We start from the raw sequence: 26,922 nt of genomic DNA on the forward strand, positions 1-26,922 counted from the left end.
CTGGTCCCCCACACCCCACCTTTTTGAGAGAAGCTCTTCTGACCCCAGTGTTGCCTCGGTTCTTTAACCCCTCAACTCAAAATAATCCCTCCACTGTGGCTCGAGCCACAGGCCTGCACCACCACATCCTGCCTGGTTTTTGTTTCTCATTTGAGACACAGTTCTTATACTCACTTCATGAACTTTATATTTTTTTCTGGAGAACATGGTCAGAATATCAAACTCAGAAGGGCAGAGCTTGTACTACAAAAAGATCTGGTCTCAGTGGAGCAGTACAGTCCAAAGCCCTCAGGCATAGGTCCAGAGTTTCCTGGTGGGAGTCCCAGCAGCACTTTTATCTAGATGGCAAGAAGACATCCAGCCACCTGCAGTTCTGTCCTCTCCCAGTCTTGGGGACATTCTTCAGAGGCAAGCTGACAGTAGTGTCTACAGCGTATGCTTGTTCACCCATCGCTGCATAGGTCCCTATCACTTAGGGATGCTCTGGGTGGGTCTGCTTCTCTCGAACAGACCTTCGGAGGCCGCCTGTCACTCTTGGTCGTCTAGGCACTGGGTGGGTCAGCCATAATTCTCCATCTTGCAGTCAGCTGCTGCATTTGTGTTGCTCCTGGAGCCAGAGCAGTACCGTCGCCAAGCCAGTGCCGTTCCTGGCACTTATTTCTGCTGTGGTGATGTTCTGCTTGGCACAGGCAATGATGTCTGGAAGCCTGATTAATGACTTTATTTCCTCCATGGTCATGTAACAGGGAAGGTCACTGTGGTTAAAGAAACACTTCATCAGAAGGTGACTGCCACAAACTTACCCTACCCAAAGTTGCACCTCCCCAATGTGGATCCCATGGTCCAGGCTGCAGTCAAGGACAGCAACTCCTTGGAGCATCCTGTCCTTCATTAGCCCCTAGACCCATACATTTTATTGAAGAGTATCAGGACCGAGGCTTTTGAAAGTTCTTCTGCAGAAAGGAGACCCAAGAGCTGCATGCAGGATGCAGAGAGCTGGGTGGGGTTAGAGGCATCCATCACGAACTAGGGAAAAGGAAACATTTGCTAAGAAGGTTTTCCTGGCCAATCCTTGTACTAATACACTATGAACCCTAATAAATCTGCCTGAAGATCAGAGAACAGAACAGCCACTAGATTAAACATAGAAGCCAGGCAGTGGTGGCACACACCTTTAATCCTAGCACTTGGGAGGCAGAGATCCATCTGGATCTCTGTGCGTTCAAAGCCACCTTGGACTACCATGAAATTGATTCAGTCTAGGAGAGAAAAAGAGCCAGGTAGTGGTGGCACACACCTTTAATCCCAATACTTGGGAGTTACACGCCTTTAATCCCAGCACTTGAGATCTCACGCCTTTGTTTGGGAAGCACATGTGCCTTTAATCCCAGCACTAAGAAGGAAATGTTATGGCTGGAAAGGTGTGTAAGGTGTGAGGAGACAGAAACTAAGGCCTTTTCAGGCTGGGGAGACGTGGCAGTGGCCTGTTTCTTTGTCTCTCTGATCTTTCAGCACTTACCACAGTTTCTGGCTCAGGGTTTTTAGTATAAGACCTTTAGGAGTTCCTCCTAATCCTCCCCTTGGGCATTGCACAAGTGACTCAGGGATAGCATACAGAACTTTTTAAAATGATCATTCAGGACGCTGGGGGTTGAATGTAGGGCTTCAAGTGTGACTAGCCATGCACTCTGCTGAGCTGCATGCCTGGCCTCACCGTGGCTTTTAAGCAAAAAGGTTTTGGAAACGCAGCAAAGGGAGTTATGTGAGGATGACTTGGTGTCACTGGTGTCTTTTTAAGTAAAGTCTACTCCGGTGGCCATCAGTTCGCCATCCCAGAATTTGGAGGCCTTTCCTCGTGGGGATGTGACCGACTATAGGGATACGGAAACGTTGGGCATATTCAGGTACCACGGCAGAGAACAAACAGTGCCTTCAGCAAACCCTCCTGGAGTCTGAGCCCTGCTCAGGAGCTCAGACCAATGCCTAAGAGCAAGCAATGTAGCCTGAGTCCTGGTTCCTTGAGCACAATCATCAAAGACCCCAACCCCTATCGCATATAAAGCAGGGTCCGCTACTTGATGGCTCAGGGAGACGGACACACTGCTCCCAAAAGAAGCTCGAAGTGTTGACTCACCAGGAGCGAATGGCAGTTTCCATAGTAACTGGACCAGATGGGGCTCATGCAACCCCCGAGCTCTCGGATGGTGATCTTCCTGTGGGCCACGATGTCAGTGAGGTTGGTGCCCACCTTTGGGGAAAAAAAACCACGGCGCACAGCGACCAGTGTAAGCGCTGTGCCATTGTGAATTCCTAGATGGCAGCTCTGCGATGTGGGTGGGTGGGGGGTGGCTAAACCTCGAGAGTGACAACCGTTCAAGCCCTTCCGCAGGGCTCGCCACCAAGAGCAGCAGCTCTCTGGGGCTCCAGGCCAACGTCAACCACAGAGATGGGCCCTGAGGGTGACAGCGAAATAAGTCCCTCGGGAGGGGACAGACAAGTGCCCACGGGAAGGTGGGCTTCGGGTTCTCCGCAGGTTCGGGAGTTCTCTCCCGAAGGCAGTACCCAACCCACCGACCGCCTGGAGAAGCCCGAGGCGCCTTCTAAGTCGCAAAAGCACCCCGCGTTAGCTAGTCAGACCTGGGAGAGCGGACACCTACCGTGGGCCGCGTAGGCGGAGGCTCCCCCAGGCCGCCCTCGCCATCTCCCGAGCTCAGCTGTTCGGGTGGTCAAGGGCATGAGTGAGGCTGAGGACGGAGTTCCCGTCCCGGATCACCCCGGTGTGTCCCCCGCCCTGCCGGGGGCCCTGCCTGCCCACGTGCTGCGGAAGGATATTCTGCAGGCGTTTCACCAGCAGGGTCTTCCCGACTCCTGCAGCCCCGACCAGGAGACACATCCCGGGCCGCTCAACTTGGCACCCGTACCCCTGAGCGCCGCCGCCGCGAGGCCCGCCTCCCTGAGCTTTCATTGGATAGACCTCTCGTCCAAATTGCTCATTGGTTAGTCGCGCGGTCCAATGACGCTCAGAGTCAGTGAGCGAGCGCAAGGCCTTGCCTTGGGGCCGGTCTCGGGGTGGCGCGGTGACGTGCGCTTGCGCGCGCAGAAAAACAAAGACGGAAGCGGAAGTTGGGGGGCGCGTCAGCTCCGAAAGAGGGAGCGCCCGCGGCGTCGGTCCGGAGTGGGGTCGCCATGGGGCGAGGCAGCGGCACCTTCGAGCGTCTCCTAGGTAACGCGTCCGCCAGCCAGCCAGCTCGCCGTCTGCCCTCTCGCGCACCCGCCAGACGCTGCCTCCATAGGTCTCAGGGGAGCGGGCCGGCCGCTCTGACCAGCCGGCGGCCTCCCGGGATCACTGCACCTTTCCCGGGCCTCGGGTGTGGCCGTCGGGGTTGTGTATCACGACCCCGGGGTTCCAGGGAGGAATGCTCTTGGGGAGTCCACGATGGACCTCGCTTCCTCCGGGTCCGACGCCCCCGAATCGATTGGGCCAAAGTCCTGAGTCATGAAGTATATGACTCAGATCTTAGCCTCGTGCGGGTCCTTTGACCCCAATCCCAGCCCGAAGGGTGGAATCGATACTGCCCTCAAACCTTCTGAGGCCCTTGGGGACTGCCTTCTGGGACCCCAGCCCGCCCCATCCTCTCTATCCCTTGGGCCCTGGAAGTGTCCCTGGGTTTTGGAAGACATTCTCTCTCGTTGTTGTAGGTGCTTGTTGATCCTATTTGATCCTGCTGGAGAGTGTGAATTTTAGGAGGGACAATGGGTTTGCCATGCATGCCCCATTCTCTCAATAAAAATGTCTTGTGTCCAGGAACAAGCGACAGGGTGCCACCATAGTCCGTTCATTTGCTTCTTCCTGAACTAGGGTTTTCAAGGGGGCTGCAGATGAAGCGTTTTCCTTACTCTCACTTCTGGGGAGGTTCAACACTTTAGGTATGAATCCAGTAATTTGCTGGATCAGTAACGAAATTGGTGTGTCTTTGGATAGCTCATTCTTATAGAAGGGAGGTGATAAGGATGTGAAGAGTGTTAGCTGGGGAATCCTCGGAGGTTTTGTTTTACCCCCTCCACTTGGAGTGGAGAAGTCATGGTCCCTCCTCATCTCTCTAGTGATTGCCTGGCTAAGAGCTACTGTAAAGGACAAAACATCTAATGATGACACTCTGACCCCGTTGAGAAGAAGCAGCACATGGCGATTCAAAGTGCCCAGCAAGCTGCGGTATAGGGCATCCACTTCCCTCTATCTTTAAAGGGGGTGGAGGTAGTGCCTTTCTCATGAAGTTCTGAGTGACTTCAGAGTTTGAAATGACAGCTGATAGGGAACAAGCACAGCAGCCATTGTTTTCTAATTTCCACATTATTTGCTTCTTGCACGGGAGGACACCATTCGAACCGTTGTTGTCAGTGCTTCAAGAGGATTTTCTGTTCGGTTTAACAAGAGGGAACTTGCTAACCTGGGAGCCAACCTAGGGAGCACAGCACAATGGGCCCCTTGAGTGACATCTCTCTCTTTTAGACAAAGCCACCAGCCAGCTTCTGTTGGAGACGGACTGGGAGTCCATTCTACAGATCTGCGACCTGATCCGTCAGGGAGACACACAGTAAGTGAGGAGGGCCTGTCCTGTAAAGCGAGGGGCAGCCACGTATGATGCTGACATCTTTTGGTGCCCATTCCTCTTCCAAGATGAAGTTGACCACAAGAGTTCTTTATGTAGACAATTGCCTAGTCTGCATCCTGGGTGTTTTATTTTGGGACGATTAAAGCTGTACAGTTTGTAGATACTTAGAGGTCTGAAGGATGGCATGTGGAAGGCCAGGCATATAGTTCAGTTGGTAGAGTATTTGCCCAGCATGTATAAAACCTTGGGTTTCATCCCCAACACAGCACAAGCCGGGTACTACGGCATTGCCTGTAGTCACAGCACTTGGGAGGGAAAGGCAGGATAAGAAGTCCAGGGTCAGCCGGGCGGTGGGGGTGGCGGCGGTGAGGGCCTTTAATCCCAGTACTCAGGAGGCAGAGGCAGGAGGATCTCTGCAAGTTTGAGGCCAGCCTGGTCTACATAGTGAGTTCCAGGACAGCCAGAGCTACACAATGAGACCCCATCTCAAAGTCCAAGGTCTTCTGTAGCTACACACTGAGTTGGAGGCCAGCCTGGGCTACATGAAACCCTGTCTCAAAAAATAAATAGAGATGGTGGAGAGCTTTCCTCATGTTACTGAGATGTTTCCCTTCCTTTCCTCTTACTGCTGTTACTAATGCTTGTTTTTTTCTTTCAGAGCAAAATATGCTATAAATTCCATCAAGAAGAAGGTCAATGACAAGAACCCACACGTGGCTCTGTATGCCCTGGAGGTAACTAGAACCCTGCTGCGTGTCTTTTGGTCTCCACTGTCAGGCAGCCATGCCCAAATTCCAGGAACATAGTGGCCAGTGGAATCCCTCTAGCACTAAGCACAGTTGTGAGCATCGCCACTGAGCTTGAGCAGGCTTATGGGAAGAGAGGAAGTAGCAGAGATGCTGCTTCTCCACCTGTGGTCCAAACAGACACCGTGAAGGATGAGATGGCGGTCACCTTTGACCACAGGGTGTTACCAGGCCTGTAGCCTGTCTTTGGGTGCTGCTGGGGATCTCTGACAGGTTGAGTGGGCTCAGAGACCTGTGGAGGCCCGTCTTCCAGCAAGAGAAAGGCCCTGCCCTGGACACAAGCTAGGCCTTTATCTTCCTTGGGATTTTCAGGTGATGGAGTCTGTGGTAAAGAACTGTGGCCAGACAGTCCATGATGAAGTGGCCAACAAACAGACCATGGAAGAACTAAAGGAGCTGCTGAAGGTATGTGTCATGAGAGAAGGTGGAGGTAGCTATACTACCAGCTCCTGTAAGTGTTTGTGGGCCCTACGGCAAGGGGAGCAATGGGTGTGAAAGAGGAGGTCCCTGTGAGTGGTCTGTGAGTCCGTCCTAGGCCCGGGGAGAGACACCTCCAGGCTCATGTGCATGAGGAAGACACTGTTCTTGGACCAGGAAAGGCTTCAGAAGCATGGCATGGGGCTGAGTCTTTAAGGACTGTGGGCAGAGGTGGTCATGGAGTATCTGTGTAAGTAGGAGCTTGGGGAAGAGGTTTGGAGTAGCACATTCAGGGGTGGGAGGGATCTGAGCAGTGGAGGTGCAGAAGTTAAAGGTTAGGTGTATCTGTGACAGAGTCAGGAGGGCAGAATGGTAGAGCAAGGGGTTGCCCCAGGGAGGGAGGAGGGAAAGCCTCTGGATCCATGTGAGATTGTCCCCAGCACCACCTGGGGGGTTGTGATGTGGATGGTGGTGCAGCTGGGTTGTTGGGTTGGGCAAAGTGATGCTGTTTCATGGGACACAGCATCAGGCTTTGGTCTCACAGGAGGCTCCACCCTCAACCCATGCTGCCGAGAACCTGTCTCAGGCACTGAGCTGTTAGCTGGGCCCTTCTCACTTGGGGCCTGAATCAGACCTGGGCCAGTTTATCGCATAGCTGGAGGATGGCAAAGCATCCAGAGACCTCCTGCCGGGGTGTCGCGCACTTGGTTTGTTATCCTGCAGAGGCACCAGGATGGGTCATGACCTCCCAAGAGAGTGTCTTTTGTGGATCCAGTTGTGGGACTGTTCCATGGAGAAATGGAGAGGGAAACATGGTTGTAGATCAGGAGCATGGAGCAGTGTAGCTTCTGGAAGTCCTCTGACCTCTTTCAGGATTAAGAACTGTGACGCTGCGCATGTGTACATACTCAGGAGAGTCGCTCCTGCGTTAGATTAGTGCCTGGTATCCCAGGGACTCCCCTTGGCCTTTATGCCACTTGTCTCTATTCAGGGCAGTTGGTCTGCTCGATGCCTCTTCCCACTGAGGCCTCAGACTCTTCTCCTGCAGCCCTCTCCACTTCTTGCCCCACAGAGGCAAGTGGAGGTTAATGTTCGGAACAAGATCCTGTACCTGATCCAGGCCTGGGCACATGCCTTCCGGAACGAGCCCAAGTACAAGGTGGTCCAGGACACATACCAGATCATGAAAGTAGAAGGTGAGTTAGAACTGCCCCAGCTCCAGGCTGGGAACAAGGCCACCAGGAGCCTTAGGGTTGTTTTGCTAGCAATTAGCTAAATCGTCCCAGTGATAAGGGACAAGGGAGGGTAGAGTGGTCCTCCCTGAGTGATTGGCATGAGACTAAGGAGGTGGTGTTCCCCAAGTCTTGGAAAGCCCCATGGAGAGAGGTCAGGCTCTGATGAGGCCCTGCTTTCTACACCTCCACCCAGCAGGGACGCAGTAGACTATCTTTTCAGGCAGGAAACAGTAAAGTCTGGTGACAGGTATACTCAGAGTGATATGCTTCTTGGGGTAGCACAGGATGAGCGATCTTGGAAGACCTCTCAAGTCAGTACAGTGGATCCTAGGAGTTCTGAGCAACCCCAGGACCTTGGCACATTTTTTTATTTTGTTTTGTTTTGTTTTCATGTGTATGGATACTTTGCCTGCAGTGTATGTCTGTGGACCACATGCGTGCCTGGTACCTCGAGGTCAGAAGGGGGTGCAGGACCTCCTGAGGACTAGAGTTACAGATGGTTGTGAGCCGCCATTTGTGGGCTGGGTCAAACTGGGGTCCTTTGGAAGAAGTAGCCAGTGCTTAACCACTAGGCCGTCTCTCCAGCTCTGCCTTGGCACCTTTTGCAGAGGGCTCCAGTTCAGATCCTGGGGTCAGAGTGCACTGGACATGCTGGAGGGACAGAAGAGTGGCTCGTGCCAGAGGAGAGCAAGACCAGGATGTGCTATTGCTGTGTGCGTAGCAGGAAGTCACTCGCAGATTTTAGACCAGGGCCTGGCGGCTGAAGAGTTTTTCTTCCTCTCTCTCTCTCTGTCTCTCTGTCTCTCTCTCTCTCTTTTCTCTCTGTAACAGTCTAGCTGTCCTGGAACTTGATATGTAGATCAGGCTGGCCTCGAACTCACTAAGATCCACCTGCCAATGCCTCCCAAGTGCTGGGATTAAAGGTGTGCACTGCTACTGCCCAATGGAATCATGAACCCTTTTCAACCTGACCTACGGTAACAACTGCTGTTTTTTTTTCTTCTAGGACATGTCTTCCCGGAATTCAAGGAAAGCGATGCCATGTTTGCTGCTGAAAGAGTGAGTTCTGGGTCATCCACTGCTAGTCAGTCTTAGAAGCTCTTTTGGGGAAGGAGGAGGGAGGTCCTGGGACTCTGTAGGGATGGCTCATGCCTTTAGTCCTAGCATTCCAGAGGAGGATTGCCATGAACTCTAGGACATCCTCTGCTAAGTATGTAATGAGACTCTGACTCAAAAGAAAGAAAATGTGAAGGCTTGGGGATTTAGCTCATTGTAAAGCTTTTGCCTACCATGAACGAAGTGATTCAGGGTTCAGCACTCAGCAAAGAAAAGAAAATAAAAAGCAGTGTTCCTGTAGGTCAGGTTGAAAAGGGTTCATGATTCCATTGGGCTGCAGCTACTGGGTTCATGTGGCTAAAAAAGTGTTTAGGCTTGGAGTGTGCTTCAGGGGTAGAGCATTTACTTGGCTTGTACAAGGCTCTGGGTTTAATCTCTAGCACTATTTTTAAAAAAAGAAAAGGAAGCAAAGAAAGAAAAAACAAGGGAGTGAATTCCTTTATACGACCTTAGAACGAGGCTAGTTGCAATGGCGTACACCTTTAATCTCAGAACTTTGGAAGCTGAGGCAGGCATATCTCTGTGAGTTTAAAGCCAGCCTGGTCTACACAGCGAGTTGCAGGACAGCCAGGGCTACATAGAGACCCTATTTCAAAAATATAGCAATAACATGAAACTCCACATCCACAAATCAGGATTATACCTTTGACAGGAAGTCAGTTAGAAGGTTTTTTTTTTTCCGAAGCAACTTAACTCTGGGTCATGTGGTTTGGGCTCCTAATTTGGGGGATTGGCACACCGGGACCCTCTCTGGGTGCCTTTCCTGTCTGGGACATGGGGTAAGTTCTGCCGTCTCGGGCACTTGGAAGGGAATGTTATGTGATCATGATTGTTGTCCCTAGGCCCCTGACTGGGTGGATGCGGAGGAATGCCACCGGTGCAGAGTACAATTTGGGGTGGTGACCCGTAAAGTGAGTACCCCAGGGACTTGAGTGCTCAGTTCCACGCCCCTGCCATCTTCTCAAAAAGCCATGCTCCTCTTGAGTGATCCTGTCTCTTCTGCTCCAGCCTGATGGTTTTGGAGGCAAATCCAGCTAAGAACTGGTTGGTACTTGAGGCAAGAGCTTGGTATTTGGCCTCTATGATGATCAGTACCCTCATTTGAAGTTTGCCTCATGGGCAAGGCCCAGTTTCACCGTGGGGATCTGACCTCCCAAGCTTAGGCTGAGGTCTGAGTCAGAACCACTACTGTAGTATTTCTCCAGGGTTGGGTGAAGACTCATATCTTCTCCTCCTCTTCCTTTTTTTTTTTTCTTCAAGTGTAGCCCCAGCTGTCCTGGATCTCGCTCTGTATGCCAGGCTGGCATCGAACTCACAGAGATCTGCCTGCCTCTGCCTACTGAGTGCACTACTCTGCCTGTTGCTTAATTTTAATTCCTTTCTTTTCCTCCAAATGGTGGCTGAAATTGAGTTTCCTACAAGTCTCCATCTCTTTTACTCTGCTTGTCCTCGCCCCTGTCCCTGCTCCAATTCGTAACATTGTCCAAGGCAGTTCTGGCTGATAGGCAATCAGGGTAACCATAACCAGTGTCACTGGACCTGTCCTGCTCTATCTCACAGCACCACTGCCGGGCATGTGGACAGATCTTCTGCGGCAAGTGCTCTTCCAAGTACTCCACCATCCCCAAGTTCGGCATTGAGAAGGAGGTGCGCGTGTGTGAGCCCTGCTATGAGCAGCTGAACAAGTGAGTTGTAGACTCCCTGGGCACTCTGTCATGCTTCAGGGCTATAGACCTCACAGGCTCCTGAAGCATTGTCAGAAGTGTTAAGAGGCAAGCCCATGCAGCTATACCAGGCAGCTCCACCATCCCAGACTCCAGAACAGGTGGATGGGTAGGGTGACGTGGCCCCACAGTAGCCCAATCTACATAGCAAGTTCCAGATCAGCTAAGGTCTACGTGAGACCCTGTCTCAAAAAGAACCAAAACGAAAGAAAGACATAATGCTTACAGAAAAGGGGCAAGTGTGGTACAAGGTGTGTCTACAGGGACACGTGTGCAAGCCCTTCCCTTGGGTTCCTCGGCGGTGGTTTGTCTGATCAATCTTATCTTTACCCCCCCCCCACCACCACCACCTTTGTATCTGTTTCTATTTTATTCTAAATTTTAACATTTGTTGGGATTGGGAAGGAGTCATAATTGGGTGTGAGTGCTAATGCTGTGGTTGGTGTGCCTATGGGGTCGATTCTCTTCTTTCTGGGGAACAAAATTAAGTCCATCTTGCTGGCTCTGCAGGCACTTTACGCCCACTGAGTGATTTTGATGGTCCTGAAGTGAGTTGTGGGTACTTCATGGTCCTTTATGCTTGAACATGCCCAGAGATGATCTGAGGTGTCGGTGCTGTGTTGTCATAGGTCATGTGATGTTGTGTTGCTAGCACCTGTCCTGTGGGTATTCCAGTTTGACCACTGTCCTAGAAAGGTCTTTGTGGCTTTGTCCCTGTTGGGATCTCTCAGGGCTTCAGAGCACAGTCTCTGTATTATCATACTTTCCCAGGTTCCTTGACCAGGATAGTGTTTTCAGCCTCTGTTACGTGTGATGCATGTTCCCAGGGTGCGGGCCCTGTGTACATCCCTCCATTGGGATCTGTCTGAGGCTACTGGGTGCTTAGCTACAGAGTGTATGTTTCTGGTGAGAGCCCCAGGTGCGAGGCTGTGACCCTCTTCCATCTGTCACTGATGACCTTTGACCATTTGGGTGAGGAGGCTGCTCCTAAAGAAGCTCTTGTTTTTGTTTTGTTTGCCCTCCCCCGCTTTTTTTTTAATGTTCCAGAATACACTGACATTAAATAGGGTATGCATTTCAGTGAAGTCTACGGTGAATGACTGTGGATTTTGAAAAGCTTCACATGTAGTCAGAGCCAACATCACAGAAGCAGATAAGAGAATGTGTACCCAATCCCAGTTTATAGAGGGATCATTTCTTTTTTTTTCTTTTTCTTTAAAGATACATTTTTTTATTTTTTAAAGATCTATTTTATGTATATGAGTGCTCTGTCAGCATGTACACCTTTATGCCAGAAGAGAGCATCAGATCCCACTATAGATGGTTATGAGCCACCATGTGGGTGCTGGGAATTGAACTCAGGACCTCTGGAAGACCAGCCAGTGCTCTTAACTGCTGAGCCATCTCTCCAGCTCACTTTTTTATTTATTTTTAATTATATGTAGTGTTTGTCTGTGTATAGAGATGTACAGGTGTATGCAGGTGCCTGAGTAGGCCAGATGCATCAGATCCCTCTGGAATTGGAGTGACTGGTAGTCATGAGCTGCCTCATAGGGGGCTAGGAATCGGGTCCTCTGGAAGACAGAACATGTTTGTAGCTGCTGAGCCATCTCTCTAGCCCCAAGTACAGTGGATTTCTATGGCCAGTTGGTCACACTGAACATGGCATCACATCACTTGTCAGGGCACAGATTTTGCTAAAAGAAGCTCTTTTGCCTTAAATTGGGAAGGGCTTTGCTCCCAGATGAGTCTTGGCCTCGGCTTTTGCACAGTGCTTTCTATCTGTGAAACCCACCCTCGTTCCACAGAGGTCCATTTCCAACCATCGTGTCCTGTAATGCTGGCTGCTTGGCTTCCTTCCTCCCCTCAGTGTGTGTAGACATGCTTTAGCATGGTTTTTCTCTTAGAAAAGAGCATGTGTGGGTTGGAATCCTGGTGATGCTATATACATGTGGCCCTCAGCCGTGCTTTGTGGAGAAATCTCTGATCTGTCTCAAAGTCCAGAAAATTCTTGGCCTGCCTGGACCTTGCTGCCCTTACTGGCATCTTCTGAGGGGAGGCCCATTGCTGGTCATGGTAGGTGCAGTAGGCAGTGTCTAGGTGCTATAGAAAGGCCCTTGCTCAGCTCAGCCAGGAAAGGGTTTTGAATTGCCATTTCCAGGAGAGGAGCTGACTTAAGCCAAGTGACTCACTCATGTTCTGCAGCTGGCTGAGGGGCAAGGGTCCCCCCTGCCATTCCCTGGAGTGCGCATGGGGCCACCTGTCCCTGTAGGACCGTCATTGGTGGTCTTTGGAGGCTGGTGTCAGTGTGCGGTCACTTACAGTGTCTCATCTTGCCTGCAGGAAAGCAGAAGGAAAGGCTGCCTCTACCACAGAGCTGCCTCCCGAGTACCTGACCAGCCCCCTGTCACAGCAGTCTCAGGTACAAGGCCCCTCCTCGTCCCCAGAACACCTTTTCCCCTCTTCCCTGGGGCCCTCCTCACTCCCCTGTCTGTCCTCAGCTGCCCCCGAAGCGGGATGAGACAGCCCTGCAGGAAGAGGAGGAACTGCAGCTGGCTCTGGCCCTCTCACAGTCAGAGGCTGAGGAGAAAGAGAGGATGGTGAGCCGCGGAGCCCTGTGAGGGCTGATGGGGGGCCCCAGATGCTTGGAGAGGAGGTGTGTGGAGGCTCTCTTCCTTAGCCTGGGCCACATGCTCCCCTAATGATGTCTGTTCCTGGTTCTGCTTCAGAGACAGAAGTCGGCATACACAGCGCACCCAAAGGCAGACCCGACACCCCTGGCGTCGTCTGCACCCCCAGCCGGCAGTCTGTATTCCTCACCTGTGGTGAGCCATGTCAGCCAGGCTTCTGTCCTTCCAGGGGTCACCAAAAGGGTTCTGCTGGTTTGGGGCTTTCTTATAGGGTACGGAGGACACCAAGAGAGGCCCTGCCAGGGAGATGAGCCTCCCACACTTCCTTACATATATTAATTATTACAGATCTCACCTCCTGGAGATCCGCCTCACTCCCACCCCCAGTCTGTAAACGGGATGGAGCTGACTTAGAACCTCACCCGGAAACTGCAGAGCTCTGTAGAATGGCCAGCCACAGATGGGCTGGTTGAGGAAACTCCCCCTCCTCCCCAGGTCCACACACTAGGGCTTCATTAGAGCTCAGCACAGTGTCCATGCAGTGTTGGCACCTGTCCTAGGAAGTCAGTAAGGCCTGGCCGGTGCTGCTGCCCTGTACCTTATAAAGATTTTAGTGATACATGACAGTTTCATAACTCAGGATCTTAAGAGTTTATTGCCCAAAGTGAGTTCCAGGAAAGGCACAAAGCTACACAGAGAAACTCTGTCTCAAAAAAACCAAAAAAAAAAAAAAAAAAAAAAGAGTTTATTGCCAAGAAGGAAAGTGGATGCCAGCCCCAAAGGGCCTGTGAAGGGAAGGGCTGGCAGGTGCCAGACAGGTGGCTAGATCATTGGCCAGCCCTGCGATCTCAGCCCTGTGATCTGCTGTTATTTGGTGCCATCCGGGTTCCTGTCTAAATGACTGCTTGGGGATCACATCATTGCCTCCTTCCTCCTGTCATTCCTCAGACTCTGCTTGTCTCCCCAGAACTCATCGGCACCTCTGGCTGAGGACATGGACCCTGAGGTAAGCAGCACAATGTCGGATGCTACACGCTGCTGCTTCCTAACTCACACCAGTAACTCCTTCTCCCTCCTTTATTGCTTCACAGCTTGCTCGGTACCTCAACCGGAACTACTGGGAGAAGAAACAGGAAGAGGCTCGGAAGAGCCCCACACCATCTGCACCTGTGCCCCTTACGGAGCCAGCTGCCCAGCCTGGGGAGGGCCATACAGCCCCCAACAGCATGGTGGAGGTAAGACTCCTCTGTACTCTTGACTGTCAGACCTTAGGGCAAGGTATGAAGCTGGCCAAAGATGCCCTTATTCTCTGCTCTCTTCCAGGGTCCTCTTCCAGAGACAGACTCTCAGTCCATAACTCCCTCCAGTGGCCCCTTTAGTGAGGTAAGCTCTGCATCCTGTCCTGGTTGGAGGGCTATGTTAGAGCAAGAAGTCTCTCAGGCTCCAGCTGCCCTGTGGTCCCCATGCTCCAGAGAAGCTCAGAGGAGGCCCTCCCTCTCCCTCGACTTCTGAGCTGTCTGCCCGTGATACCTAGGCAGGGGTTTCTACCCAGCTCTGAGTTGAGGAACAGTGTCCTGGTGGATGAGACCCTCGGTTTGCGCTTTGTTGCTTTGTGTGCAGACCAGGGGTGCTGATGATTTCCACTTGTCAAGCAGGTTAAGGACTAGATCATTGTCCGTGCCAGGCTCTAAACACAGTGGGCAACGCCTGTCTGCCAGCCTGGTACCTTCACAAGGATACTTCCTAGGCTTAGGAGGCAGAGTGTTCACCCCTGGCGTGGTGGTACTCAGCCACCTGCTTTACGTCTCCAGCAGTACCAGAATGGGGAGTCAGAGGAGAGCCACGAGCAGTTCCTGAAGGCCCTCCAGAATGCCGTCACCACCTTTGTCAACCGTATGAAGAGCAACCACATGCGGGGCCGCAGCATCACCAACGACTCGGCTGTGCTCTCCCTCTTCCAGTCCATCAACAGCATGCACCCGCAGCTGCTGGAGCTGCTCAACCAGCTGGATGAGCGCAGGTGTAGGTGTCCAAGTGCCTCCGAGGGTCACTCTAGAGCCATGGTGGGCGGCACGGGTTTCAGCTCTCACAGGCAGTAGTCTTGTGAGCCCCATTTGGTGGTTAACTTAATTGTTCCTGGGTCTTGTGAGACCAGGGCTCCTGGTCCGTACTCCACTGAGGCTCTTGATTCCTCCAGAGAATGCTCTTGGGCAGTGTTCCTGTTGGTGGGGCCTGCTCTGCTCCTTTCCAGCCACAGCCCAGTGCCAGCAGCCCTGCCCAGACAGAGCAGAAGTCCATACCAACTAGGCCTCCAGGCTGTGAGCGATCTGAGCTGCCCTGTTCTTTGCACACAGTGTACTATGAGGGGCTCCAGGATAAGCTGGCACAAATTCGTGATGCCCGAGGAGCTCTGAGTGCCCTCCGTGAGGAACACCGGGAAAAACTGCGCCGGGCAGCTGAGGAGGCCGAGCGCCAACGCCAAATCCAACTGGCACAGAAGCTGGAGATCATGAGGCAGAAGAAGCAGGTGTGGCACCTGACCTGGCATGTGGGTAGGGGAGGCCCAGGCTAGCCTGACCACCACCTGTCTGTTGGCTTTAGGAGTACCTGGAGGTACAGAGGCAGTTGGCTATCCAGCGCCTGCAGGAGCAAGAGAAGGAACGACAGATGCGCCTAGAGCAGCAGAAGCAGACGGTCCAGATGCGCGCCCAGATGCCTGCCTTCCCCTTGCCTTATGCCCAGGCATGTGCTACCCACCCCGCTTTGCCCCTCATGGGCCAAAGACAACCACACTGACTGTTGGCTCTCCTTTGTCTCCAGCTCCAGGCTATGCCCACAGCTGGGGGTGTACTCTACCAGCCCTCAGGCCCAACCAGCTTTCCTGGCACCTTCAGCCCAGCAGGCTCAGTAGAGGGCTCCCCAATGCATGGTGTGTATATGAGCCAGCCAGCCCCAGCCACTGGCCCCTACCCCAGCATGCCTGGCACCACATCAGGTAACCTTGCCAGCTTGCAGAGGTTGTGAGACTACTACAAAGCATTTTCCAAATTCTCTAAGTGAATATTTTTCTACAGTTGCTTTTTCCTGTCCATATGGAAACATCTGTTCATATACACAACTTCCTTCCTGATCTCTTCTAGAGTGAGGGGCAGGTGGAAGAAGCCCTTCACCCACAATGCATTTCCTAAAATCAGGATGTGCTCACAGATGGGACAGTGGATCACAGCAGGTCACTATCACACTGCCCCAGCCAAGACTTCTGTGCTGATAGAAAAGCCCTTGTTACTGTATCTGTCAGCCTGTCCCACCTTGTTCTCTTCTGAGCACTGCACATTCTGTTTTGGGCTGTGTGGTGCTGACCTGAGCACCTCATGAGCACCGTCCTGAAGTTGGCAAGTTGCCTTCAGCTTGGTTTGTCTGGTGGTTGTACTTGCTTATGCCATGGACTACACCTTTAGCCAGAAAGGCACAAGATGGAGCTGTGGCATGTGAGGTACATTGTGTTGCTTAGTACCGTCACTGCTATGGGCTGCGGTGGCTCAGCAGGCATCTCATCACTTCTGTGGGGCTGCGGTGGGTTCCACGGTCATCTCATCTGTTTCCATTATCAGTAGGTGTCATTTTAGAAAAGACCTTGAGACAGCAAATCCCTTGGTACTCAGACTCCTGCATCTTCCAAGTTTTGCTTGAACTTGTGTTTGCCAAGTGGTACCTTTCTCTTAGCCACCATCCTTCCTCCGGAGGAGGTGCTTTCCCTTCTCTGCCCTTGTCATTTATGTAGGTGTGAACGTGTGAACATTTTGTTCACAGGGGAACAGTTCTTTACTGCTACAGACGGGGTCTCTCTGTGTGGCCAGGCTGACCTCACAGAGACCCACCTGCCTCTGCCTCCGGAGTGCTGGGACTAAAGACGTGAGCTACCATCACCCAGCTGTTTGTTTTCTGAGATAGGGTCTCTCTGTGTGGCCCTGGCTGGCCTTGAACTCATAGAGATCCACCTGCTTCTGCCTTCTGTGTGCTGGAATTAAAAGTGTGTGGCACTACCCCTGGCCAAGTTTTATGCTTTTAATTATATGTGTATCTGTGTCCTTGTCTTAAGTATGTGCATGGGAGTACAGGTACTTTCAGAGGCCACAAGAGGTAGCTGGATCCTTTAGAGCTGTAATTACAGGCGGTTGTGAGCCACCTGACATAGGAACTGAGCTCTAAACTTGAATCCTCTATAAGAGGAGTGTGCTCTGAGCCAGGCAGTTGTGGTGCACACCTTTAAGCCCAGCACTTAGGAGGCAGAGATAGGTAAATATCTCTGAGTTCAAGGCTAGCCTGGTCTACTGGGTGAATACCAGGACAGCCAGGCTACACAAAGAAACCCTGATTGAGAAAACCGAACAAACAAACAGAGGAGTGTGCTCTTATATCTGCTGAGCCATCTCTCTGTCCCAGTTTCTGTTGACTTTAATGCTCATATTATCATTGGTAGGGCCCATGTGAGTCTGCCAACCACTTCTGTAACCTTTACTAGCCTGTCACCTTTTGACCAGGTCAGCTTAGTACTCTGCTTGGCTTGTTCATTCTTTGGATCTCTGGGATCCTGCTTCCTCTTTGTGGGGATAGCCATTAGAAGCAAAGTCTCAGGCTGTATATGGTGGTGTACAGCTATAATCCAACACTTGAGAGGTTGAGGCAAGAAAATCCTAAGTGCAAGACCTGTGTTCCAACAGACAGTAAGGCTTGGCTTCTTAGGGTGGTCACAGAGGACTTTGTAGAGTGTGTCGATGTGGTATGCAGACTAAGTTCACTCTGCTTCTTCTCATCCTCACAGCTGGGGTGTCCTTCGTTGTCCCTGATATATTTGTTCATTTCTGTCCAACATGGTCTTTCCTGGAGTGTTAGCCTGAGCTACCGTAGGAGCCGGTGTCTGTATTTGCTCCTCTTGTCTGGATTGTGAAACTCCAAGTTAGGAGCTTCAGAATTCTCATGTCAGCTCTTCTAGCCCCTTCCCTTCACCCCTTCACTGTGACTAGCGCTTGTTTCAGTACAGTTTGAAGGGTGAGGCTGTAGCTCAGGTAGAGCACCTACCTACCTACCATGTACAAGACCTTGGCTCGGTTCAGCCCTAGCACTACCAAAACAAAAAGAATTAGGTTCTTTTTTTTTCTTTCTGCTTTCATTTTCTTTTAGGGCCTATTTTCTCCCTTATTGGCTTTACCTACGTTTTATAAGAATGTGAAACATGTACTTGGTTCTGAAAGACACAACAAAAGGAGAACCCCAGGAAGGGGCATTCTCTTCTCACTCTGTCATTCTGAACCAGCTCATCTTTCTTGTCACAGATCCCAGCATGGTCAGCGCCTACATGTACCCAGCAGGTGCCCCTGGGGCACAGGCAGCCCCACAGGCCCAGGCTGGGCCCACCACCAGCCCGGCCTACTCCTCCTACCAGCCCACCCCAACCCCAGGCTACCAGGTATGTGGGCAAGGCAACCAGCTCCCTCTCACCTGCTGCCAGCCTTTGCCTGTTCCTTCACTTCACCCCCTTCCTTCCATAGACTGTGGCATCTCAGGCCCCACAGAGCCTCCCAGCCATCTCCCAGCCTCCACAGACCAGCACCATAGGCTACATGGGGAGCCAGCCAATGTCCATGGGCTACCAGCCATACAACATGCAGGTAAAGAAACCTAGTCTCTGCTGGGCTTGGCACAGGACAGGTCCTTCCATCTTGGGCTTTCTTCAAGCCAGAAAGATCTGCGTCTCTCTTGTCACAGTCTACTCAGTGTTGGGCTCCATCTCACTCTCCACAGAATCTCATGACTACCCTTCCAGGCCAGGACGCATCGCTGCCGGCCCAGCAGCCCTACATCGCAGGGCAGCAGCCCATGTTCCAGCAGGTGAGCCACGCCCCTGCTTCCTTTGATCCCTTGCACTGGTTTATACTCAGGGGCTTTCTCAGAATGGGGACATGCAAGTCAGTGCAAACACATGCACCTGTATGCTGCATAAGAGAAGACAGCTTGACAGGAGCCTCGTGAGTGCATTGGCAGTATGGGCAACAACCGGACATCTACTCTGATGAGATGAAGCTTGTTCTAAACAAAAGCTCTTGTGTGTGAAAAGAAGGGTGATGAGGTCTGTCTGCTCTTCCTCTTCAGATGCCACCCTCCACTGGCCCTCCCCAGCAGCAGCCCCCTGTGGCCCAGCCACCGCCTACACAGGGACCGCCAGCACCGGGCAGTGAAGCCCAGCTCATCTCATTTGACTGACTTTGAGTCTGGCACTCATCATCCAGAGTAACACTACGGTTCACCAGAAACCACTTACGTGTCTAACTAGCCGTTTCTCCCCCATCACTGCCCTGTAGTATCCCTTCTCCTGTGAGCAAGGGGCGGGCCTTCACCCCTGGCCCTCTTCCCTGTCCTCAGTGGTCTGGTTCCTGTCACTGGTTCCCTGCTTTGATCCTGATGCAGTCTGACTTTCCCTGGGCCTGGGACTTTGCAGGGTGGGTAGGACCTTCTCTGAGGAGTGCCCAGCTGTGTTGGAGCCTGCCACAGGATGCTTAGCCTGTCCCAGAGAGTCTGGTGTGAACTGTGTGGTGTCCAGGCATGGCTCTGGTACCCCGAAAGAACAGCAAGGGTGGAGGCTTCAGGCATCGCTAGCTTCCCTACTCCTCAGTCGTCGTCTCTCCAGTGCAGAACAGTGATAATAAAGTGTATTTCAAAAGCTGTCCTGAGTGTTTGGTGGGGCAGCGGGCTCACTTTTGGACCAGGGTGGGAGGTACTGGTCGAGAAGTCTTAGATGTCTCCTTGCGAGTGGGGACTCTGTATTGACTCACGTGGCACAGGATATCACCCAGCAGTTGTAAAAAGGGCGCAAAAGTGGGCTTTTACAGTCTTAATGGATCCAAACCACCGCTTAAGGTTTCAGTTCTCAATATCTCACCCTGGAATGCATTTCAACCTGATTTCTGGTGAGGACACTGAAGCCCTAAGTGTTGCGCTTTCCCTCTCAGCTAAGCGCCTGCCTCGGTGGAACGTGATTGCGCCTAGTCAAGAGCTCTCCGCCTTGGGGAGGGGTTCCGGGCTGCTAGAACAACGGACTGGGCCCTTCGCTTAAGTTTAGGGAACTGCACTCCTTATATCGCTAATCTCTTGGGCGACTGAGCTGAATTCATGGGTCTACACGGGCGAGCTCCGCATGTAGGGGGCGCCTGTGGATTTTGCGGGAGAAACAAAAGGTGCCCCACAGGGTTTTCGGAGATAACCACTAGCCCAGCACTACTTCCGGGCCCAGACTGCGCCTGCGCGTCGCGCCGCCTAGTGCGTAATATCAGGAGCCAACCCAGACGAGAGCCGCGGTCCTCGGCGCCAATGCTTGGAGGCCTTGCTGCTAGAGCGGCCGGTCCAGCTCGCCTGCTCTCGGCTAGAGCGTCGCTTCCGCAGAGAGCCGCGTGTGACCTTCCCGCCTGCGGAGCGATGCTGCCGGCGGCGGCTAGCCGCCTGTGGGGGCCGCGGCTTGGGCTGCGGGGAGCTGCGCTCCGCCTTGCCAGGTATAGTGGGGGGGGGGGGTCTAGAGCGCTGTTGCCGGGACGACGGGCTAGAGCAGGTCCGAAGGGAACGGGTGGCGGGCGCATGGCCACCTTCCGCGGCCCTGCTGGTGGGGCGTGGAGAGGACGGCTCGGCCTGGGCGACCTTGGGCGCAGGTACCTTTTGTCCCAAGCTTCCCGCCCCTGCGACCCATCGCTGTGGACGGCAGCGTAGCCCGAGGTCGGCGCTTTGCAATGCTTGGTGCAGCAGAATGCACCCTCTAGGTTGATGTATTTCATTCAACCAGAAGCCTGCTGCTTCGTGCAGGATTACCGACATAATCCTTTGGGATCCTGAGACTCTTTGTCAAATGTAGGGAAGCTTTGAAGGCCCCTTAGCCCCAACTGGTGAATTTTGGGCCCAGTTGTGGCGGACAGAGCACATGAACCATTTGTGCCCTCCGGATCTCCTCAGTCTCCCCCTTTCACGGGTCTGATGCCTGTTTGCATGGGGGTCTAGGCAACAGGTCCCCGGTGTCTGTGCAGCGCGGCAGTTGAGGAGCAGCAGCCAGCGAAAGAGTGAAGCCCTCGCCGGTGCACCTCTGGATAATGCCCCCAAGGAATATCCTCCCAAGATCCAGCAGCTGGTCCAAGATATTGCCAGCCTTACTCTCCTGGAGATCTCAGACCTCAACGAACTCCTGAAGGTATTGGGAGAGAGCTCCACAGACCAGGACTAAGGTCCCTGTCTTCTGTTTGTATTTTGGGAGTTTGGTAATTTGTCAAACCAGGGTCAGAGGTCCCTGTCCCTTCTGGATGTGTTTCGGGAGTTTGGTAAATTGTCAGACATGCTTTCCGAGATGCCAGAGCCAACAGGCTTGTGCCTCCATCAGAAAGTACATTCGGGGTTTAACAGCCAGCCACTGAGACTTCTCTTCTGTCCTACAGAAAACATTGAAGATCCAGGATGTCGGCCTTATGCCAGTGGGTGGCATGATGCCTGGTGCCGTCCCTGCTGCACCTGCAGCCCCTGAGGTGAGCCTAGGCAATAGGAAGAGCCATTTCTGTGTGCCTAGTGAACTGTTGGCCTCAACATGTGGCACATTTCTCTAGCCCCGGCTTGGGTCTGCAGCTGTCATTAGTGTGTCCCCTTTGTGGGCTCCCCTGCAACACTTCTGGGAACTCCTCTGCCAAAGGCATGCAAGGTCTTGTTCTGTTTATTTATTATTGTACGTATGTGTGGGTGTGCACGTTACAGCACATGGGGAGCGGTCGAGGGACAACTTTGGGGAGTTCTCTCCTTCCACAGAGGGTTCTGAGGATCAAACACGTCCACAAGTTCCTCTGCGCTCTGAACTATGCTGGTTGGTAGACATTATTTCCTACAGAAGGAAGCACAGTGGTGTGAAGAGATGAATGGTAGCATCAGACAGCAGAGTCATAAGTGCTATTGAGAAAGTAGGCAAGGTGCGGGGACGTGGTGTTAATGTTGGAGTGCCAGCGCCCCGCTTTGGGTTGGCAGGCCAGTAGGGAAGCAGCTTAAGTTGGGTAGAAGGCTGGAATTGCAAAGAATAAAACCTGAAGGTGTTGAGGAAGAGAAAGCAAGGCACTCCTCACAGATCTAGCCGACAGACCCGAGCAATATTTAAAAACTGGGTAGGGTCTGGGCGTGGTAACACACACCTTTAATCTTAGCACTTGGGAGATAGAGGCAGGCACATCTCTGAGTTCTAAGCTGTCCAGGACTAGATTCAAGTCAAATATTCTGTTTTGTTTTAAAGGTTTATTTTCATTCATATATGTGTGTGTGTACCATATGTATGTGGGTCCCTAAAGAGGACAGAAGAGGGTGTTGGATTCTTTCCAGCTGGAGTTATAAGCCCTTGTGACCAGCCTGACGTGACATGGGTGCTGGGAACTAAACTGATGTCCCTCCAAAAGAACAACATATTCTCCTAACTTGAACTATTTCTAGCCCAAACTGAACTTCTGAAGCAAGGGTAGGATTCGTTGTCTAAGGTGGAGTACTTTTGGAAAAGATCCATTCTGTGCACCCCCAATCCAGTCATGCCCCAGGGCTGAGCTGGGCCATAAGGTCTCTATATATCAGATCAGGAGGACCACGGTCCACCTGTCCCAATGTGAGCTGTCTTGCAAGAGCGGGGCTTTAAATGTTGTCATTTAGCCAGCCTGTAGTAGCACACACCTTTAATCCAAGCACTTGGGAGGCAGAAGCATGCTGATCTCTTGAGTTCAAGGCCAGCCTGGTCTGCAGAGTGAATTCTAGGGCAGCCAGGGCTGGTACACGGAGAAACCCTGTCTCGGAGGAGGGGTGGGGAAGTTGTCATTGGTTATTGACACATAGGTTTTGTTGGCTGAGGACTGAAGTCGTCCTGATTTTCTATAACTTTATTATCTGCAAAGCATTTGTTATTCTCCCTGCCTCATAAGTACAATTGCTTGTTACCTGTGTGTGCTCACATGTGTTCATGTGGAAACCTCTCTTGTTCAAGTACCACTCACCTTATTTTGAGATGAAGTTTCTTACTTAGCCTGGTGTAACGAGCCTTTTTCTGTCCCGCCAGTCAGCTCCGAAATAATGACATGGAGACCTGTTATAAATTATGAAAGCTTGGCCGAGCGCCGGTGGCGCACGCCTTTAATCCCTGCACTCGGGAGGCAGAGGCAGGCGGATCTCTGTGAGTTCGAGGCCAGCCTGGGCTACAGAGTGAGTTCCAGGAAAGGTGAAAAGCTACACAGAGAAACCCTGTCTCGAAGAAAAAAAAAAAAAAAAAAAATTTATGAAAGCTTGGCCTTAGCTTAGGCCTGTTCCTAACGAGTTCCTTAAATTAACCCATTTATATTAATCTACATTTTATCGCATGGCGTTACCTCTCCTTCATCTTGCACCTCCTGTTTCCTGTTCATATCTTCTGCACGCCTAGATTCCTCCTCTTCCTTTCCCCAGGAATCCTGCCTGTACCTCCTGCCTAGCTATTAGCCATTCAGCTTTTTATTACACCAATTACAGCAATACGTCTTCACACAGTGTACAAATATCCCACAACAGTCTAGAACTTGCTGAAAAGGCTAAGCTGGCTAGCCAGTCGGCCCTCAGGATCTTCCTGTCTGCCTCATTGGTGCTAAGGTAACCGGCACAAGCTGCCATGCCCGGGCTCAGGGATCAGACCCAGGTCCTCGCACTTGCAAGGCAAATGCTGCTTCATCAACTGAGCCGTCTACTCAGCCCCTCATCAGTTACAGTTTTAAAGAGGTAAAATGAGCCAGGCGTGGTAGCAGACACCTTTAATTCCAGCACTCAGGAGGCAGAGGCAGGTGGATCTCTGTGAGTTTGAGGCCAGTCTGGTCTACAGAGTGAGATCCAGGACAGCCAGGGCAACACAGTAACTGTCTTGAAAACCTGGGGGGATGGGGCAAAATGTCAGGAGATGGGGGAATGTGAGGCTTGTTTCAGGGTCTTGCCCTGTGGGGAGATAGACGCAGATCTAGATGAAAGAGTAGGGTCTGGTATGAGTGGTGGCCTGCCTGGTATGCTTTGTAGAGGGCAGAGCTCAGAGTCCACTTGGATCTTACCTGCAGGTCCTGGTGGGCAGCCTTACCTCACCCTTCCAATTTACCTCTTTGTTTCCACACCCTAAGGTGACTGAGGAAGAAGACATCCCCAAAAAGAAAGAACGGACACATTTCACTGTCCGCCTGACAGAAGCAAAGCCTGTGGACAAAGTGAAACTGATTAAGGAGATCAAGAACTACGTCCAGGGCATAAACCTGGTGCAGGTGGGACCCTATTCCCCCTTCCTGAGAGCCTTCCCTGTGTTAGGACTGAAAGAAAGGCACTAGGTCTTTCTTCGTTGGGCTTCGTAATGACAACTCAGTACCCCAATGTTTACTGCTGTCTCTTTTAGGCCAAGAAGCTAGTGGAGTCCCTGCCCCAGGAGATCAAAGCAAACGTCGCCAAAGCTGAGGCTGAGAAGATCAAGGCAGCCTTGGAAGCAGTGGGTGGCACTGTAGTTCTGGAGTGACACCCCTGTTCTGAGGACTTTTGGACTGGGGTCCCTGGGACCTGGGCACAGGCCTGCTCACACCTGCTTCACTCCCAGGTGGTATGTTGGGAGCAGCAGCTACTGACGCTGGTGACCGAATTCTGCTGGGAGAGGACAGGACGGACCTACTGTGATGGGGACGGGCAGTTACAGCCTGAGAGCTCTCGAGAGATTGCCTTGGGGAACTTACAAAGTGAACACCTCCCTGGTGGCTACTGAGAAAATACATTGTTGAGGCTAGGTGTGTACAGTGAGTGGTGTGTGTGCTCAGGGCTGGTGGTATAAAGGGTCACCTAGAGGCTCTTACCCAGGCTGTCTGCCCCTACCACTCCCCGTTGGCAGTGTTTGAGGGTCTCCAGCCATCCAGTCACTTCCCATTGTGCAGGGGCCTGTCCTCTGGTCCCCATAGCGGGTTGTGTACATACAGGCACAGCAGGTGGGTATGGAACTGGAGTTTGGCGAGGGTGGGTGGGGGGTGGTCTGAGATTTGGATGGGGAATTTCCATTTAGCTACTTGGAATTTTAAAAGTAACAAAGTGTAATACTGTCCCAACCTACCAGGACAGTCTTGGGTCCAACATCACTCCAGTTGGTGTGGGTCGGGGCTGAGCTATTAACCCCAATACCCAAGGCAAGAGGATTGTATGTGTGGAGGTAACCACACTTAGCTTGCAGGGTGGGAGTTCTGGGGAACCCACCCGGCTGGGGCCCGGTGGCAGAGGGGGGCGTGTGCTTGCAGGTCTTGGAAGACCCTAAGTTTGGGGTGAGTCACCCCACATGTGGGGTGTGGAGTAGCTATTTTTGTTCCTAGACCTCTAGGTAGAGCCTGGGAGAGGAACAGAAGTTTCTTCAGCTGGTCTTTGACCAGAGCCCAAATCCTCAGGAGTGTTTGAGCAGAAGATAACCACACTGACCTTAGTCCTCCCGTTGGAAGAATTTTTGCAGTTTCTCTGAGAGACCAGAAGAGGGCAATGTGCTCCGCAGTGTTGCTTTGTGAGGACTGCCTGAGATCCGGTAGCCCCACCCAGCTGTGAGCCAGTTCATGTCACATAACTAGGAAACCACAACTTCCTGGCTGAACTCTTGTCCTCCATGAGGATCGCTCATGGCCACACTGTTTTGGTTAATGATTCTCCAGCAGCACCTCAGGGCTATCACCACAAAGGTGGCTACCAGGAGGCCTAAGTATGACCTGCCAGATCCCACTAACACCTGAGGCAGGTAGTGAGTGAGCTCTAAAACTCCAGTTTGGACTTGTCTTGTGGCCTGGAAAGTTCACATCTGCACTGTCATCTCAGCCAGGGCCAGAGTTTCTAGCCAGTGGGTAGAGTGACCTTGACCTCTTTGGCCGTTAAGTTAACCTCATTCCTGTGATTCTGGATGCTTTTCTGGCCATGCGCTTAGAAATCTGGAGGCAGAGGCCCAGGAGAGATGGCTCCGTGGTTAAGAGCTGCTCTTCCAGAGGACCTGGGTTTAATTCCCAGCACCCACATGGCAGCTCATACCTGCCTGTAACTCCATTTCCAGGGGATGACACCCTCACACAGACATACATGTAGGCAAAACACCAATGCACACAAAAAGAAATAAAGTATAGAAAAGAAAAAAGTCTGAAAGCAACTGCAGCCCCTGGCAGGTGGGTGACACTGACTGGCGGTGGAGCACTTGACCGGTGTTAGTAAGCCGTGTCCCTTCCCAAGCACTGTAAAAAGCAAAACAGACCTGGGCCTTCAACAGACAAAATGCCTCCCCGGGTCGGGCCCCTTGGTTACGTAACTATGTGTTGAGGGAGTGCCTTCCCAACAATTTGAGGCTGACCTGTGTTGCATAGTAAGAACCTGTCTCAAAGATGAGATTTTAGTCCTCCGCTTCTGGCTTCCATTTCTCTGTTGGGGCTTGTCCTTGCTCTGTACCTTGTAAGCTTTTTCCCATGGGTTGAGGTCCTCTGGTCAGTAAATTTCCAGCTCTCAAAAGAAGGGTGGACTGAATACATACGCATGTGCAGTCTGGTCATCTCCATCCTGATACCATGATTAAACTGCTGTTGGATTTGCAGCAGGTAGACTAGGCAGCTGTAACCATAGCTTTGTTCCCTGCTGTGTTGGAGAGCCTGGGTGGACTTGGATATTCCTGTTTCTGTGAAGATCAGGCTCTCGTCTACCCTGACCCTCAGTTCTGTAGCTCATGATTCTTAGATGTAGCTTTGAAGGTGTTTCCAGTGTTTTATACAGATGTAATGTCGTCTCCTTGCTGAGTACCAGCCAGGCTTCCTCTGGCTTATGACCTCTGCTCTGCCTGGAGGTTTTCATCTAGTACCTCTCAGTATCTGGGTAGGGCTGGTCTGTGTGGGCAAGACCAAAGGCTGCTTCTGGTCTCACAGTCAGCAATTCAGCTGTTCATTTCCCCAGCCCAGAGTGGCTGACCTAGGGTTATCAGATGTTGGCACCCGGAGACCTGCCTAGCCCCCAAGGTATGCATGTTGCCAACACCAGCTGCAGGAGCGGAATGGATCCAGTGGGAAGTGACCCTAACCCCCTGCTGTAGGCTTTATCCTCGAGTGCAGTGTGCCCATGGGCATGAGGAGGAATGCCAGAACAGAACAGCCCCTAGTGAGATGCCAGGAGATCCTGTAACAAGACACAGGTCTTTTTAATTTATGTGGCAAGACTTAAAACAGTCTTGGGATTTGGAATTCACCTTGCCTGGCAGGTGCACCCTTGGGCTAGGAGCACATGGATTTCTTTGCCCATTGCTGGGAGGTGGAGATGAGACCAGGCAGATTGGAGCTGCCTCCTAG

General features: G+C 52.1%; 3 protein-coding genes across 16 annotated transcripts; 2 read left to right on the top strand and 1 right to left on the bottom strand.

The window, feature by feature from the left end:
- Window positions 1-450: 450 nt before the first annotated feature.
- Arl16 (ARF like GTPase 16) lies at window positions 451-3,012 on the bottom strand. Its single transcript, XM_076543927.1, has 5 exons — window positions 2,832-3,012; window positions 2,658-2,715; window positions 2,135-2,248; window positions 911-1,026; window positions 451-755 (listed from the first exon to the last, which is right to left on the bottom strand). The coding sequence occupies exons 1-5, from the start codon at window positions 2,963-2,965 to the stop codon at window positions 584-586; spliced, it is 594 nt and encodes a 197-aa protein (XP_076400042.1). The 5' UTR covers window positions 2,966-3,012; the 3' UTR covers window positions 451-583.
- Window positions 3,013-3,057: 45 nt separating this feature from the next.
- Window positions 3,058-19,261, top strand: Hgs (hepatocyte growth factor-regulated tyrosine kinase substrate). Of its 14 annotated transcripts, XM_076543917.1 has the most exons (24): window positions 3,222-3,501; window positions 3,860-3,927; window positions 4,105-4,213; window positions 4,511-4,595; window positions 5,272-5,347; window positions 5,732-5,824; window positions 6,909-7,032; window positions 8,078-8,130; window positions 9,030-9,098; window positions 9,748-9,872; window positions 12,255-12,333; window positions 12,413-12,511; window positions 12,641-12,736; window positions 13,509-13,547; window positions 13,633-13,776; window positions 13,865-13,924; window positions 14,353-14,563; window positions 14,896-15,068; window positions 15,143-15,283; window positions 15,362-15,536; window positions 17,875-18,008; window positions 18,091-18,210; window positions 18,344-18,430; window positions 18,692-19,261. In XM_076543917.1, exons 6-24 carry the CDS (start codon window positions 5,735-5,737, stop codon window positions 18,800-18,802), a joined length of 2,130 nt encoding a protein of 709 aa, XP_076400032.1. In that variant the 5' UTR covers window positions 3,222-3,501; window positions 3,860-3,927; window positions 4,105-4,213; window positions 4,511-4,595; window positions 5,272-5,347; window positions 5,732-5,734; the 3' UTR covers window positions 18,803-19,261. The 14 variants fall into 14 exon arrangements, with proteins under 14 accessions (XP_006987746.1, XP_006987747.1, XP_076400032.1 ...); XM_076543920.1 differs by lacking the exon at window positions 3,860-3,927 and having other exon boundaries at window positions 3,222-3,293; XM_076543925.1 differs by lacking the exon at window positions 3,860-3,927 and having other exon boundaries at window positions 3,222-3,293; window positions 14,356-14,563.
- Window positions 19,262-19,693: 432 nt separating this feature from the next.
- On the top strand, window positions 19,694-24,365 carry Mrpl12 (mitochondrial ribosomal protein L12). Its single transcript, XM_006987719.3, has 5 exons — window positions 19,694-20,085; window positions 20,582-20,768; window positions 21,010-21,096; window positions 23,722-23,859; window positions 23,988-24,365. Exons 1-5 carry the CDS (start codon window positions 19,709-19,711, stop codon window positions 24,102-24,104), a joined length of 906 nt encoding a protein of 301 aa, XP_006987781.1. The 5' UTR covers window positions 19,694-19,708; the 3' UTR covers window positions 24,105-24,365.
- The last annotated feature ends 2,557 nt before the right edge of the window (window positions 24,366-26,922 follow it).

This window comes from Peromyscus maniculatus, chromosome 8, assembly GCF_049852395.1.
Source record: "Peromyscus maniculatus bairdii isolate BWxNUB_F1_BW_parent chromosome 8, HU_Pman_BW_mat_3.1, whole genome shotgun sequence".
Classification (NCBI taxonomy): Eukaryota; Metazoa; Chordata; class Mammalia; order Rodentia; family Cricetidae; genus Peromyscus; species Peromyscus maniculatus.